Source organism: Oncorhynchus mykiss, chromosome 12 (assembly GCF_013265735.2).
Source record: "Oncorhynchus mykiss isolate Arlee chromosome 12, USDA_OmykA_1.1, whole genome shotgun sequence".
Lineage (NCBI taxonomy): Eukaryota > Metazoa > Chordata > Actinopteri > Salmoniformes > Salmonidae > Oncorhynchus > Oncorhynchus mykiss.
In genome coordinates this window covers 89,423,404-89,438,022 of record NC_048576.1, presented here as the reverse complement: position 1 = coordinate 89,438,022, position 14,619 = coordinate 89,423,404, and the positions used below count along the sequence as shown (strand labels likewise).

At 44.6% G+C, this 14,619-nt stretch overlaps 1 protein-coding gene across 7 annotated transcripts; it reads right to left on the bottom strand.

Annotated features, from left to right (window-relative positions):
- Positions 1 to 535: 535 nt before the first annotated feature.
- LOC110486994 (tubulin epsilon and delta complex protein 2) lies at positions 536 to 14,598 on the bottom strand. 7 transcript variants are annotated; one of them, XM_036939113.1, is made up of 10 exons: positions 14,487 to 14,598; positions 13,890 to 14,011; positions 13,709 to 13,764; positions 12,979 to 13,591; positions 12,681 to 12,734; positions 12,077 to 12,155; positions 11,474 to 11,675; positions 9,505 to 9,603; positions 1,857 to 2,065; positions 536 to 1,333 (listed from the first exon to the last, which is right to left on the bottom strand). In XM_036939113.1, the coding sequence occupies exons 2-10, from the start codon at positions 13,991 to 13,993 to the stop codon at positions 1,199 to 1,201; spliced, it is 1,551 nt and encodes a 516-aa protein (XP_036795008.1). In that variant the 5' UTR covers positions 13,994 to 14,011; positions 14,487 to 14,598; the 3' UTR covers positions 536 to 1,198. The 7 variants fall into 7 exon arrangements, with proteins under 7 accessions (XP_036795008.1, XP_036795010.1, XP_036795012.1 ...); XM_036939115.1 differs by having other exon boundaries at positions 13,084 to 13,591; positions 14,314 to 14,564; XM_036939117.1 differs by having other exon boundaries at positions 11,525 to 11,675; positions 13,084 to 13,591; positions 14,314 to 14,564.
- Positions 14,599 to 14,619: the final 21 nt, after the last annotated feature.

The following is a 14,619-nucleotide window of genomic DNA, read 5'->3' as shown; positions in this document are numbered from 1 at the left end:
TGTATAACAAGTACTAATGTACTGCACGTAGTCTGTATAACAAGTACTAATGTACTGCACGTAGTCTGTATAACAAGTACTAATGTACTGCACGTAGTCTGTATAACAAGTACTAATGTACTGCATGTAGTCTGTATAACAAGTACTAATGTACTGTATGAGTCTGTATAACAAGTATTAATGTACTGTATGTAGTCTGTATAACAAGTACTAATGTACTGCACGTAGTCTGTATAACAAGTACTAATGTACTGCACGTAGTCTGTATAACAAGTACTAATGTACTGCACGTAGTCTGTATAACAAGTACTAATGTACTGCACGTAGTCCGTATAACAAGTACTAATGTACTGCACATAGGCTGTTTTTGACTTGAAAGGCGTGTCATGGGTAAAGCGCCACCTGCTGACAAATATAAAATCACAGCATCTGTCAGTGACCCTAACTTAGTTGACCTACAACATTTTTACTTAAATTATTCAACTAAAATTATTACACATTTGTAGATGTAGACTACCGAATGGAAAATGCAAAGTAACTTTTTCAATATCCATCAATTTTAATAATTGAATCTAATTATAGGAGTCTTACAATATTTTTCAAAAGGAACAATGTAAAACCAAAATGCTCAATCTCTCCAAATAAATACACAGATTGACATTCCCAACACCAAAAAATGCCTCTTTTCAGAAGATTCTCCATTCTTCTTCCTCTGTTCTCAGTGTCCCCTCCTAAGACATACCATTCATTGGTCTATTCTTCAATAGTCTTTCTTGGTCGTGTTCATTAGGCACCAAATGGAAGAACACCGAATGAAACAGGGAGAGGCTACCTGGACTTGTCCAATTAGAAACGTTCATTTGTTTCCTGCTGCATTGTGTGCCCTAATAAACATGACCCAGGTGATTTGGCCTGTTCAGTTCATTTGTTTCCTGCTGCATTGTGTGCCCTAATAAACATGACCCAGGTGATTTGGCCTGTTCAGTTCATTTCTTTCCTGCTGCATTGTGTGCCCTAATAAACATGACCCAGGTGATGTGGCCTGTTCAGTTCATTTGCTTTCTGCTGCATTGTGTGCCCTAATAAACATGACCCAGGTGATGTGGCCTGTTCAGTTCATTTGTTTCCTGCTGCATTGTGTGCCCTAATAAACATGACCCAGGTGATTTGGCCTGTTCAGTTCATTTGACCTGCTCCTTTAGTCAGGTTCTGTGTCCAGAACCAGAGTAGGAAACATCACCCCTCCCTCTCCAAGCAGGGAGTAAATGTCACGGAGCGCGGCGGGGTTGGGAAGTCCAGGAGCGGAGGGCATGACCATGGTGTCAGAGAGAGCCTGTCAGAGAAACAGAACACACACACACCAAAAAAGTGACTAATGCATACATACACATAGATGCAAAATCACAGTATTGACCTTTGTGGAGAAATCCTTGTTCCTTTTAACATGGCACAGGTGTGTAATGGCATGGCTCTTGGTAGAAATATGCAAAGGGTGTGTTATTAGCTACCTGATACAGGTGTGTGTGTGTATGAGACAATGTGCCTCTTATCTGATGCAGGCATGTGAGTGTATGTATGAGACAGATGTGCCTCTTGCCTGATACAGGTGTGTGAGAGAGATGTGCCTCTTACCTGATGCAGGTGTGTGTGTATGTATGAGACAGATGTGCCTCTTACCTGATACAGGTGTGTATGTATGTATGAGACAGATGTGCCTCTTACCTGATACAGGTGTGTATGTATATATGAGACAGACGTGCCTCTTACCTGATACAGGTGTGTATGTATGTATGAGACAGATGTGCCTCTTACCTGATACAGGTGTGTGTGTATGTATGAGACAGATGTGCCGCTACCTGATGCAGGTGCACCTCCTGCTGTAGCAGCTCCACTCGCAACCTCAGCCTCTCCACCTCCTGGAGCTCTGCCTGGCTGGTGTAGGTCAGGGTGGGGGGCAAGGGGGTCACCCCACTCAGGTCACCCCACTCACCCTTACTCCTGACGGGGCAGAACGCGCCCGCTCCTTCCCCCTTCAGCCTCCTCCATCGATCCCATGCCTCCCGCTCTGGTCGGAAAAATTGATTATTTTTAGAGTGAGAGGAGCGTGAGCAACCAAAGCCGAAATCGCTTGCGCCTCCTGTGTGCTTGCTGCTCCCTCAGCTTTAAATAGCAGGGACAAGCCAAGCATTGCGCGGACTGACGGCTTTAAAACCTCAGTCACATTCACACAGGGGGACCAGAGAAGGAGCCTCACCATCACATTCACACAGGGGGACCTGAGAAGGAGCCTCACCGTCACATTCACACAGGGGGACCTGAAAAGGAGCCTCACCGTCACATTCACACAGGGGGACCTGAGAAGGAGCCTCACCGTCACATTCACACAGGGGGACCTGAGAAGGAGCCTCACCGTCACATTCACACAGGGGGACCTGAGAAGGAGCCTCACCGTCACATTCACACAGGGGGACCTGAGAAGGAGCCTCACCGTCACACACTCAAAAGGAGACCAAGGAAGCCAGAATAAATCTGGTGTAACTGACGGTTTCTATTTTCATTATCCATAAGTCAAGACAGTGAGGGGTTCATTTAGCTCGTTAGTGTGTGTCCGCGTGAAGATTGACTCTCAGGGAGCACATTTCTCCATTGGAGGATGGTGACCTGAGAATGAATCTGCTGTTGTCTGTTGACTCAAGAAAATGCCATTCTATTGTTGGACATTTACACTGAATTGAATTGTCCCAAAATAAAATGCTGCATCATAATCTGACTACCGGAATATAGATTAGAGATCAATTATAAAAATGATACAGATCCTTCAGAATGAATACCAGAATGTAGATTAGAGATCAATTATAAAAATGATACAGATCCTTCAGAATGAATACCAGAATATAGATTAGAGATCAATTATAAAAATGATACAGATCCTTCAGAATGAATACCAGAATATAGATTAGAGATCAATTATAAAAATGATACAGTTCCTTCAGAATGAATACCAGAATATAGATTAGAGATCAATTATAAAAATGATACAGATCCTTCAGAATGAATACCAGAATATAGATTAGAGATCAATTATAAAAATGATACAGTTCCTTCAGAATGAATACCAGAATATAGATTAGAGATCAATTATAAAAATGATACAGATCCTTCAGAATGAATACCAGAATATAGATTAGAGATCAATTATAAAAATGATACAGATCCTTCAGAATGAATACCAGAATATAGATTAGAGATCAATTATAAAAATGATACAGTTCCTTCAGAATGAATACCAGAATATAGATTAGAGATCAATTATAAAAATGATACAGATCCTTCAGAATGAATACCAGAATATAGATTAGAGATCAATTATAAAAATGATACAGTTCCTTCAGAATGAATACCAGAATATAGATTAGAGATCAATTATAAAAATGATACAGATCCTTCAGAATGAATACCAGAATATAGATTAGAGATCAATTATAAAAATGATACAGTTCCTTCAGAATGAATACCAGAATATAGATTAGAGATCAATTATAAGAATGATACAGTTCCTTCAGAATGAATACCAGAATGTAGATTAGAGATCAATTATAAAAATGATACAGTTCCTTCAGAATGAATACCAGAATATAGATTAGAGATCAATTATAAAAATGATACAGATCCTTCATAATGAATACCAGAATATAGATTAGAGATCAATTATAAAAATGATACAGTTCCTTCAGAATGCATACCAGAATATAGATTAGAGATCAATTATAAGAATGATACAGTTCCTTCAGAATGAATACCAGAATGTAGATTAGAGATCAATTATAAAAATGATACAGATCCTTCAGAATGAATACCAGAATGTAGATTAGAGATCAATTATAAAAATGATACAGTTCCTTCAGAATGAATACCAGAATGTAGATTAGAGATCAATTATAAAAATGATACAGTTCCTTCAGAATGAATACCAGAATGTAGATTAGAGATCAATTATAAAAATGATACAGTTCCTTCAGAATGAATACCAGAATGTAGATTAGAGATCAATTATAAAAATGATACAGTTCCTTCAGAATGAATACCAGAATATAGATTAGAGATAAGATAGGAACTGTATAATTGTTCTCGAGAATGTATCTACACCCCTTGACTTTTTCCACATTTTGTTGTGTTACAGCCTCCATTTAAAATGGATGACATTTAGATTTGTCACTGGCCTATATACACAATACCCCATAATGTAAAAATTGAAAAATGTTTACAAATGAAAAAAAATTATCTGAAATGTCTTTTGAGTCAATAAATATTCAAGCCCTTTGTTATGGCAAGCCTAAATATGTTCTGGAGTAAACATTTGCTTAACAAGTCACATAATACGTTGCATTAGTACTCTGTCCTCTGTGTCTGTGTGATTGAGTTGGGCCTCTGGGGCTTAACACAATTTATTTAAAATGCCTTGGTGATAAAACCGACAGCCTGCATTCCATTGAATGAACAGTGTCTGTGAAATGCCTGTCTGCCAGGGCCAGGTGAACCCTCCCTCCAGTTTCTCTCCCACACGCAGATGAACACCGAACTTCAGACATTGTGAGGAGTACCCAGTGTTCCATGTTGCATTAGTATCTGTGTGTTAAGGAGTGTGAAACTGGGAAGATAACTCTTGTATAAACAAGCAGTAAATTACCTAGAGACAGAAACCTGGCAGTAATGTCTGTTACTGTCACGCCCTGACCATAGTTTACTTTGTATTTTCTATGTTTTGATTGGTCAGGGTGTGATCTGAGTGGGTATTCTATGTTTTATGTCTTGTTTGTCTATTTCTATGTTCAGCCTGATATGGTTCTCAGTCAGAGGCAGGTGTTCGTCATTGTCTCTGATTGGGAACCATATTTAGGTAGCCTGGGTTTCACTGTGTGTTTGTGGGTGATTGTTCCTGTCACTGTGTTTGGTGTCACAGGATAGGACTGTTTTGCGTTTTCACATTTCTTGTTTTTGTTAGTTTGTTCATGTGTAGCGATTTATTAAAACATGAATAACCACCACGCTGCGCTTTGGTCCGCTTCTCTTCCTCCTACAGACGAACGCCCTTACAGAATCACCCACCACCAACGGACCAAGCGGCGTGTCAACAGGCAGCAGCAGCAGCAAAAAGAGGAGTTACGTTGTAAGGATTTCTGGACATGGGAGGAAATCCTCGACGGGAGAGGACCCTGGGCTAAACCAGGGGAGTATAGCCGCACCAAGGTGCAGCCGAAGAAGGAACAGAGGCAGCAGGAGCAGCAGCAGCCGCAGTGGGAGAGAGCGTCATGGGAGTATGAATTAGATAATGGTGGACCATGGGCTCAACCGGGAGAATATCGCCGTCCCAAGGAAGAACTGGAGGCGGCGAAAGCTGAGAGGCGCAAATATGAGGAAGTAGCACGACGGAGCGGATGGAAGCCCGAGAGTAAGCCTCAAAAATTTCTTGGGGGGGGGCTAACAGGGAGTATGGCTACGCCAGGTCGCAGACCTGAGCCAACTCCCCCTGTTTATCGTGAGGAGCCAGGGAGGAGACCAGAACCGGTGTTGGAGGTAAGCGAAGCAGAGACTGTGAAGGAGTTAATGGGGAAATTGGAGGAGAGTGAAATGAGGGAGTTGCTGTGTTGGTGCTTTAAATATGATATTCGCCCGAAGGAGCGTGTCGGGGATTTATTGGCACCTGGGTCAGTGCTCTCTACTCGTCCTGAGGTGCGTGCTAGTCAGCTGGTGAAGACAGTGCCAGTCTCACGCACCAGGCCTCCTGTGTACCTCCCTAGCCTTGCATGTCCTGTGCCAACACCGCTCTCAAGATCTCCAGTACGCCTTCACGGTCTAACCCATCCTGTGCCACCTCCACACCCCAGCCCTCCGGTAGCAGCTCCCCGCACTAGGCTTCCTGTGCGTGTCCTCGGCCCAGTACCACCAGTGCCAGCACCACGCATCAGGCCTACAGTGCGCCTCGCCTGTTTAGCGCTGTCGGAGCCTTCCTCCTCTCCAGCGCTGTCGGAGTCTCTCACCTGTTCAGCGCTGCCAGAGCCTTCCTCCTCTTCAGCGCTGTTGGAGTCTCCCGCCTGTTTAGCGCTGTCAGAGCTTTCCGCCTCTACAGCGTTGCCGGAGTCTCCCGCCTGTTCGGAGCGGTCAGTCAGCATGGAGCAGCCAGGGCCGCCAGTCAGCATGGAGCAGCCAGAGCTGCCAGTCAGCATGGAGCAGCCAGAGCAGTCTGCCAGCATGGAGCAGCCAGAGCTGTCAGTCAGCATGGAGCAGCCAGAGCAGCCAGTCTGTGTCGACCAGTCTCTTCCAGATCTGCCAGTCGTCCAGACTCTTCCAGATCTGCCAGTCGTCCAGACTCTTCCAGATCTGCCAGTCGTCCAGACTCTTCCAGATCTGCCAGTCGTCCAGACTCTTCCAGATCTGCCAGTCGTCCAGACTCTTCCAGATCTGCCAGTCGTCCAGACTCTTCCAGATCTGCCAGTCGTCCAGACTCTTCCAGATCTGCCAGTCGACCAGACTCTTCCAGATCTGCCCGTCGTCCAGACTCTTCCAGATCTGCCAGTCGTCCAGACTCTTCCAGATCTGCCAGTCGTCCAGACTCTTCCAGATCTGCCAGTCGTCCAGACTCTTCCAGATCTGCCAGTCGTCCAGACTCTTCCAGATCTGCCAGTCGACCAGACTCTTCCAGATCTGCCAGTCGACCAGACTCTTCCAGATCTGCCAGTCGACCAGACTCTTCCAGATCTGCCAGTCGACCAGACTCTTCCAGATCTGCCAGTCGACCAGACTCTTCCAGATCTGCCAGTCGACCAGACTCTTCCAGATCTGCCAGTCGACCAGACTCTTCCAGATCTGCCAGTCGACCAGACTCTTCCAGATCTGCCAGTCGACCAGACTCTCCCAGATCCGCCAGTCGACCAGACTCTCCCAGATCCGCCAGTCGACCAGACTCTCCCAGATCCGCCAGTCGACCAGACTCTCCCAGATCCGCCAGTCGACCAGACTCTCCCAGATCCGCCAGTCGACCAGACTCTCCCAGATCCGCCAGTCGACCAGACTCTCCCAGATCCGCCAGTCGTCCAGACTCTCCCAGATCCGCCAGTCGACCAGATTCTCCCAGATCCGCCAGTCGACCAGATTCTCCCAGATCCGCCAGTCGACCAGATTCTCCCAGATCCGCCAGTCGACCAGATTCTCCCAGATCCGCCAGTCGACCAGATTCTCCCAGATCCGCCAGTCGACCAGATTCTCCCAGATCCGCCAGTCGACCAGATTCTCCCAGATCCGCCAGTCGACCAGATTCTCCCAGATCCGCCAGTCGACCAGATTCTCCCAGATCCGCCAGTCGACCAGATTCTCCCAGATCCGCCAGTCGACCAGATTCTCCCAGATCCGCCAGTCGACCAGATTCTCCCAGATCCGCCAGTCGACCAGATTCTCCCAGATCCGCCAGTCGACCAGATTCTCCCAGATCCGCCAGTCGACCAGATTCTCCCAGATCCGCCAGTCGACCAGATTCTCCCAGATCTGCTAGTCGACCAGGATCTGCTGAAACCGCCAGCCAGCCAGGTTCTGGAAGTTTCTACTACCTGCCTGGGCTTCTTCTCAGTGATGGGCTTCTTCTCAGTGATGGGCTTCTTCTCAGTGCTGAGCTTCTTCTCAGTGCTGAGCTTCCTCTCAGTGCTGAGCTACCCATCTGTCCCGAGTTACCTCTGTCCCGAGCTGTCCCTCTGTCCCATGTTATCATTGTGGTGGGTAACCTATTTAGGGACGTTTAGGAGGGGGATTAAAACTGTCATGGAGTGGGGTCCACGTCCAGCGCCAGAGCCGCCACCGCGGACAGATGCCCACCCAGACCCTCCCCTATAGGTTCAGGTTTTGCGGCCGGAGTCCGCACCTTGGGGGGGGGGTACTGTCACGCCCTGACCATAGTTTACTTTGTATTTTCTATGTTTTGATTGGTCAGGGTGTGATCTGAGTGGGTATTCTATGTTTTATGTCTTGTCTATTTCTATGTTCAGCCTGATATGGTTCTCAGTCAGAGGCAGGTGTTCGTCATTGTCTCTGATTGGGAACCATATTTAGGTAGCCTGGGTTTCACTGTGTGTTTGTGGGTGATTGTTCCTGTCACTGTGTTTGTCGTCACAGGATAGGACTGTTTTGCGTTTTCACATTTCTTGTTTTTGTTAGTTTGTTCATGTGTAGTGATTTATTAAAACATGAATAACCACCACGCTGCGCTTTGGTCCGCTTCTCTTCCTCCTACAGACGAACGCCCTTACAGTTACTTGATTACACAATGTATCTTTGTATAATTCTACACATCTGTTTGTCAGGTGTGTAGAGAGAGGAGGAGGATGTACATTTGTGTCTGTTACTTGATTACACAATGTATCTTTGTATAATTCTACACATCTGTTTGTCAGGTGTGTAGAGAGAGGAGGAGGATGTACATGTGTCTGTTACTTGATTACACAATGTATCATTCTACACATCTGTTTGTCAGGTGTGTAGAGGAGGAGGATGTACTTTGTTATAAAGAGCTGTAACCCACATCTGTTTGTCAGGTGTGTAGAGGAGGAGGATGTACTTTGCTATAAAGAGCTGTCACCCACATCTGTTTGTCAGGTGTGTAGAGGAGGAGGATGTACTTTGCTATAAAGAGATGTAACCCACATCTGTTTGTTAGGTGTGTAGAGGAGGAGGATGTACTTTGCTATAAAGAGCTGTAACCCACATCTGCTGGTGGGTTCTCAGTGATCACCTCTGCGTTTATTGTTGACCAGCTCCATTATTGTAATAATGAATAATAAAGTTTGATTGTTTTGAGAATCTAAGTCTCTCTCCATTGATTTGAAATATTTCACGACAACTCTGTGCCAAAGGTGCTTCTACAAAGTATTGGTACTCAGGGATGTGAATACTTAAGTCCATGAAAATGAGATATTTATTTGTGAGTGTTAGAGAAGGCCCGGGGCCAGCAAGGCAGCCAGTCGAGGCTCTCAATTTTAAGTGGGGACTCTGGCTTTGACTCTGGATAGTGTGTGAGTGATCTGGAACATTCTGTCACAATCTGGCCCCTAGCCAGTCACCTTGGAGGCTTGGGGAGCACTAAAAACTGTCAATTCTAAATAAAAGTCCCCCCCATCAGCACCACACTGTCACAGTGAGATTGGTGAGAGGGGGGAAAAGAGAGCTCAGCTTATAATTGTATTGGTTCAAGGTCGTGGAGAATATGTTGCATTATACTGTGAGATGCTATACAGGCTCATTCTGCTGTGTGAATCAATTGGAAAGGGTCACAATTTCACCACAAGTGAAGTCCCTGGAAAAGTCAGTAAAGGGAGTATTGGAGGGTAATATGGCTACTTTCCAAGACTGATTTTTAAAATGCTAACTCATTCTCGACATTTGATTATACTCTACACTGTGCCAGTGAAAAACACTTGAGAGTGGAGATGTGAGTGTATAGAGTGAAGCAAGATTTAGTACCTTTTCTCAGCTGTCCAGCATGTTTCCGGAGGTCTGCCACCATCTTCTCCAGTCCTTCCAGCATCAGCAAGGACTCATATTCCCTCTTCTGGCATGTTGCTTCACATAATAACATGGAAAAAATAATTCATAAATATAAATGTAGAGTGCATTCGGAAAGGTCAGACCCCTTAACCTTTTCCACATTTTGTTACGTTACAGCCTTATTATAAAATTGATTAAATACATGTTTTCCTCATCAATCTACACAAATACCCCATAATGACAAAGCAAAAAAAGGTTTTCAAACATGTTTGGCAAATTATCTTTACATAACAATTCAGACCCTTTGCTATCAGTCTAAATTGAGTTCAGGTGCATCCCGTTCCCATTGATCATCCTTGAGATATTTCTACAATTTGGAGTCCACCTGCGGTAAATTCAATTGAATGATAAAAAACATGAGCTGGCGCACACCCAGAATAATAGTTTGTGTGGATGTGCTGACTAACGGCGAATAAACTATCAAAATAAAGGAAGGCACAGTGATGCCCAAACATTGGTAAATACCCATTCAATGGCTGGGAGATTACACATGGAGACTCTCTTTATTTTGATAGTTTAAATTGAATTGATAAGACATGGTTTGGAAAAGCACACACCTGTCTATATAAAGGTCCCACAGTTGACAGTACATGTCAGAGCAAACACCAAGCCATGAGGTCAAAGGAATTGTCCGTAGAGCTCCGAGACAGGATTGTGTTGAGGCACACATCTGGGAAAGGGTACCAAAGAATTACTGCAGCATTGAAGGTCCCCAAGAACACAGTGGCCTCCATCATTCTTAAATGGAAGTTTGGAACCACCAAGACTCTTCCTAGAGCTGGCCTTCCAGCCAAACTGCGCAATCTGGGGAGAAGGGTTTTGGTCAGGGAGGTGACCAAGAACCCGATGGTCACTGACAGAGCTCCTCTGTGGAGATGGGAGAACCTTCCAGAAGGACAACCATCTCTGCAGCACTCCACCATTCAGGCCTTTATGGTAGAGTGTCCAGACTGAAGCCACTCCTCAGTAAAAGGCTCATGATAGCACGCTAGGAGTTTGCCAAAAGGCACCTAAAGGACTCAGATCATGAGAAACAATTAACCCAATCGAACATCTCTGGAGAGACCTGAAAATAGCTGTGCAGCGACGCTCCCCATCCAACCTGGCAGAGCTTGAGAGGATCTGCAGAGAAGAAATGGGAGAAACTCCCCAAATACAGCTGTGGCAAGCTTGTAGCGTTATACCCAAGAAGACTCGAGGCTGTAATCACTGTCAAAAGGTGCTTCAAGAAAGCACTGAGTAAAGGGTGTGAATACTTATGTAAATGTTATATTTCATTTTTTAAATAAATCTGCTAAAACATTCTAAAAACCTGTTTTTGCTTTGTCATTATAGGGTATTGTGTATAGATTGAGGGGGGAAATAACAATTGAATCCATAGAATAAGGCTGTAATGTAACAAAATGTGGAGAAAGTCAAGAGGTCTGGATACTTTCCGAATGCACGGTATAACAGACATGAGCATTATTATTACACATTGACAAAGAGTTACTCTCTTCAGTATTTGGACATGAAATTAAACAAATGCAGTGATGAAGAGCAATGCGGATCGATCTCAAATGTATTGGTAATGGTGCTATAAAAAATGACAAGGTTTTGCCGTGTCTAATTGCTTTACATTACTCAGAAGTTACTGTAATTAATTGTTATCTGTAGCATAAAAACAGCTCTGTCAAATGATTGCTAATGGCTTCAGAATTAATAAGCTCAGCAGTAAATGAGGTCAGAAGACTAAGGGGTGATGAGCTGAAAAATAACACTGAACGTTCTTATTTCTAAGTTACTATTGCTTTTCTTTCCAGACTCTTGTTTTCTCATCGCCCATACTTCTGTCATCTCCTACCAGTTTTCCATCCCTGCACTTCTGTAATTTCCTATTTCTTACTTATCCCTCCTTCCATCCCCCCTTCTGCATCTCCTCTGGTTGGGCTGGTACCTGGCTCAGTGCCAGAGGTTCTGAAGGTCTGGCCAGTCAGCAGCCGCTCGCTCTGGTAGCAATGACTCAGATCCGTGCAGAGCTGTGTCAGTCTGTCCACCTGAGCCCCGGTGTCGGCCGGGCTGCCACTGGTTGGCCACTCTCTGGAGAACTGACCCATAAGGGGACGGGTCAAGGAGAACAAGCAGACAAAACTCTGAGATAATATTAGAAGACACACACACACGTATGCACACACATTTCATTTTCTGTGTGTGAATCCTAAAATCTGGTGTGTTATTTTGAGAAACGCTGGTAGACACTGAATTTGACGCCGTGCTAATTTCTCTCACGTAGGCTGTGTGAACGATTGGGAGTGAGAGAATTAGTAACGAGTTTATACTCGTTAAAATGAACAATTGATATCTCTGCAGGTCCCATGTCACAAACAAGATATACTATTATAACACTATTTAACTACTCATTAATGTCTAAATGTAAGCATGAGGGTGCATTAAATCAGGTTTGGCTATATGTGGGTGGTAAATGTTCAGTTCATCTGAGGAAGAATACAGTGGCTTTCACTCTCTCTGTGAAGTGACTCCTCTCCGCCACAGGTTTGGATTGTAGAGCCAGGACTTTGTCCCATAACCTGAGGGAAGAAAACAAACTGAAAGGGTCAAATGAATGTCCCAGCCACCATTACAACAGTATACAAGTATACATCAATGGAGGCTGCAGAGGGGAGGACAGCTCATAATAATGGCTGGAACGGAGCAAATGGAATCAAACCACGTGTTTGATGTATTTGATACCATTCCACTGATTCCGCTCCTGCCATTACCACAAGCCAGTCCTCCCCAATGAAGGTGCCACCAACCTTCTGTGGTATACGTGTATAGCCTACTTCTTGTTCCCCAAACAAACACAGCTCAACATCAAGGAGTATACAAAAAAACAATCACTTTTTGGACGTTTCTTTTGGATACCTAGCTAGCTGTTCCTGCCAGAATCATAGCACCTGGACACACTGCGGTGCACAAGGAATTTACCCTTTTGCACATAATACATTAGAGAAAATTCTGTATGCATTACAGAACACTGGATGGAAAATGTTACATGGAGGATGATATAGGTCAGACATTTCCTCCACAAAATATATGATTCACTGGCTGACCTGCTTTGTTTGGTCCTTAGACTGATCCATTTAGTTAACAACGGTGTGGGAGCCCTGCCACAAAAACACAATCAAACATGTACAGTGTCATTAAACCACAATCAAACTACTTATTGTCACAACAGACTAGTCATATTATATCACAAACGTCGAGTTGCTTCTAGCCAACTTCTTAACGATATCAGTACGGTACTTTGACGTTCCATTTTAATTGGTTATGTTGCTTTTGGAATAGGAATTTGACACTGTCATATACTTTGTTCACTAAGCAGTGGTCTAGTGTTGTCTTGCAGCCTACCCATTCTGTGGAGGTGAAATTACATGTGCTTTTGGCATCCCCTCCATGTGTGAAACAGACACCGTGTCCCAGTTAGGGGGCTGGAAGGAAGTGGCTGCAGCTGACCTGTGGGACACCTCAACCTGATGATGTGCTGATGAGGCCTGTGGTGATTGACCCTGATCATGTGACACAGGACCTGGAGGACCAGCCTGCTTCACTTCCTTCCCAGAGGACTGGGGAGGAAACCCCTTTGATGACACGACAGATCGTTTCTGCATCTGGACAGAGCTTCTGATCATGCTTGCCCTGCCTTGTCCTGAATGACCTACAGGGTGACCCATCCTCCCCCTTCCACCCCTGTAGAGATGGGAGGCAGAATACTTTTTGGACTCTTTTTTGTCCATCATGATGGGTTTGGAGGTAGTTTTAATGCCATTTTTATTCCCTTTGGTGCCACCTGGGGTCAGAGCCCTTCCCTTGCCCTGTGTAGTGTCCACTGGTTCCTTCTTTGGTCCTGGACAGTTCTGAGGGTCTTTTTGGGGTGCTGTGCCAGCGCGAACTCTGAGGGCCTTCTCCAGCAATTGATTCAGCAGTTCCATCTCCCGTCTCTCCTCCAGTTGGACATCTGGGTCTAAAAAGAGAAAGAGAAAAACATGCTGACAACGTAGATATTAAAAACATTACCATATCCAGTTACTACTAGTACACTGGGCTTCAGAGAAAATAGCAGACAGGATCATCATAATACCCTTTTCAACATCATCTGTTAGTTCTATTTCCTTGCCGTCTTCTTGCTGTGGTCTCCTGGTGAATGATCAGATGGCAAACATGTTATAACACAGGCCTATCGAGTTACCTACTCATACAGAACAACTGTAGACCATTATCTTAACAGATATCAATGGACGTGGAGGTTTTACTGTACTTACAAAGAGCGCAGTATCTCCCTGTATCGAAGGATGTTCTCGTTTATCTTGGTCTCCTCTACTTTACACAACTTGATGGCTTCATCCACAAGGCTAAGCAGTGACATAATGCAGGCAGCCTGGCACTGTCATGCACAACAGATTACAGTTCACAGTGACCATGAGCAAACAAACTATATCTGGGGTGTAATCATTAGTCCAACACGCTTTGCATCGGAACACTTTTTACAGTGAAAACAAGATGCTATATTGGATACATTCAGGTTCGTTCCTAGTGTATACACCCCTGCTCTAGCTCGATGGCTAAATGAAAGCATAGGCACACTGCAAACCTAAATGCATCACATACACATTTGAATACTGCATCTAAAGTGTGACACTTGCCAAACATCTGCATGCAACTTTAGCAAGCTGTTGTTGTACTGACCCGCGAAAGCAAAAATCGGAAGTTACGCTAGCTAACGTTAGCTAACTGGAAAAACAGAGTAGATTTGCAAAGTCCAACCGACTGATAGAAAACCCATTCAACATTGTATGGCGTTCATACACAACGTCTACTATGTAGTCCTTTAAATACTGGACAACATACATATTACTCACGTAAAAAAATAGCACACGCGACTCACTAGCAACTAGCTAGCCACTCCTCCACCACCAACAACAACCCCACTTCTCGCGATATTCAGACTCGCTACTATGGAAACGGGGACGCTGATGTATTCACCTGCTGCAG

What these genes read in the sequence shown, in the direction of transcription:
- LOC110486994 (XM_036939113.1), bottom strand. Translation starts at nt 13,993, where the DNA reads ATGTCACTGCTTAGCCTTGTGGATGAAGCCATCAAGTTGTGTAAAGTA. An exon ending in AACAGATGATGTTGAAAAGG is followed by an intron (nt 13,592 to 13,708) that starts GTATTATGATGA and finishes TTCTCTTTTTAG; the next exon opens with ACCCAGATGTCCAACTGGAG. An exon ending in CAGAGAGAGTGAAAGCCACT is followed by an intron (nt 11,676 to 12,076) that starts GTATTCTTCCTC and finishes CTTATGGGTCAG; the next exon opens with TTCTCCAGAGAGTGGCCAAC.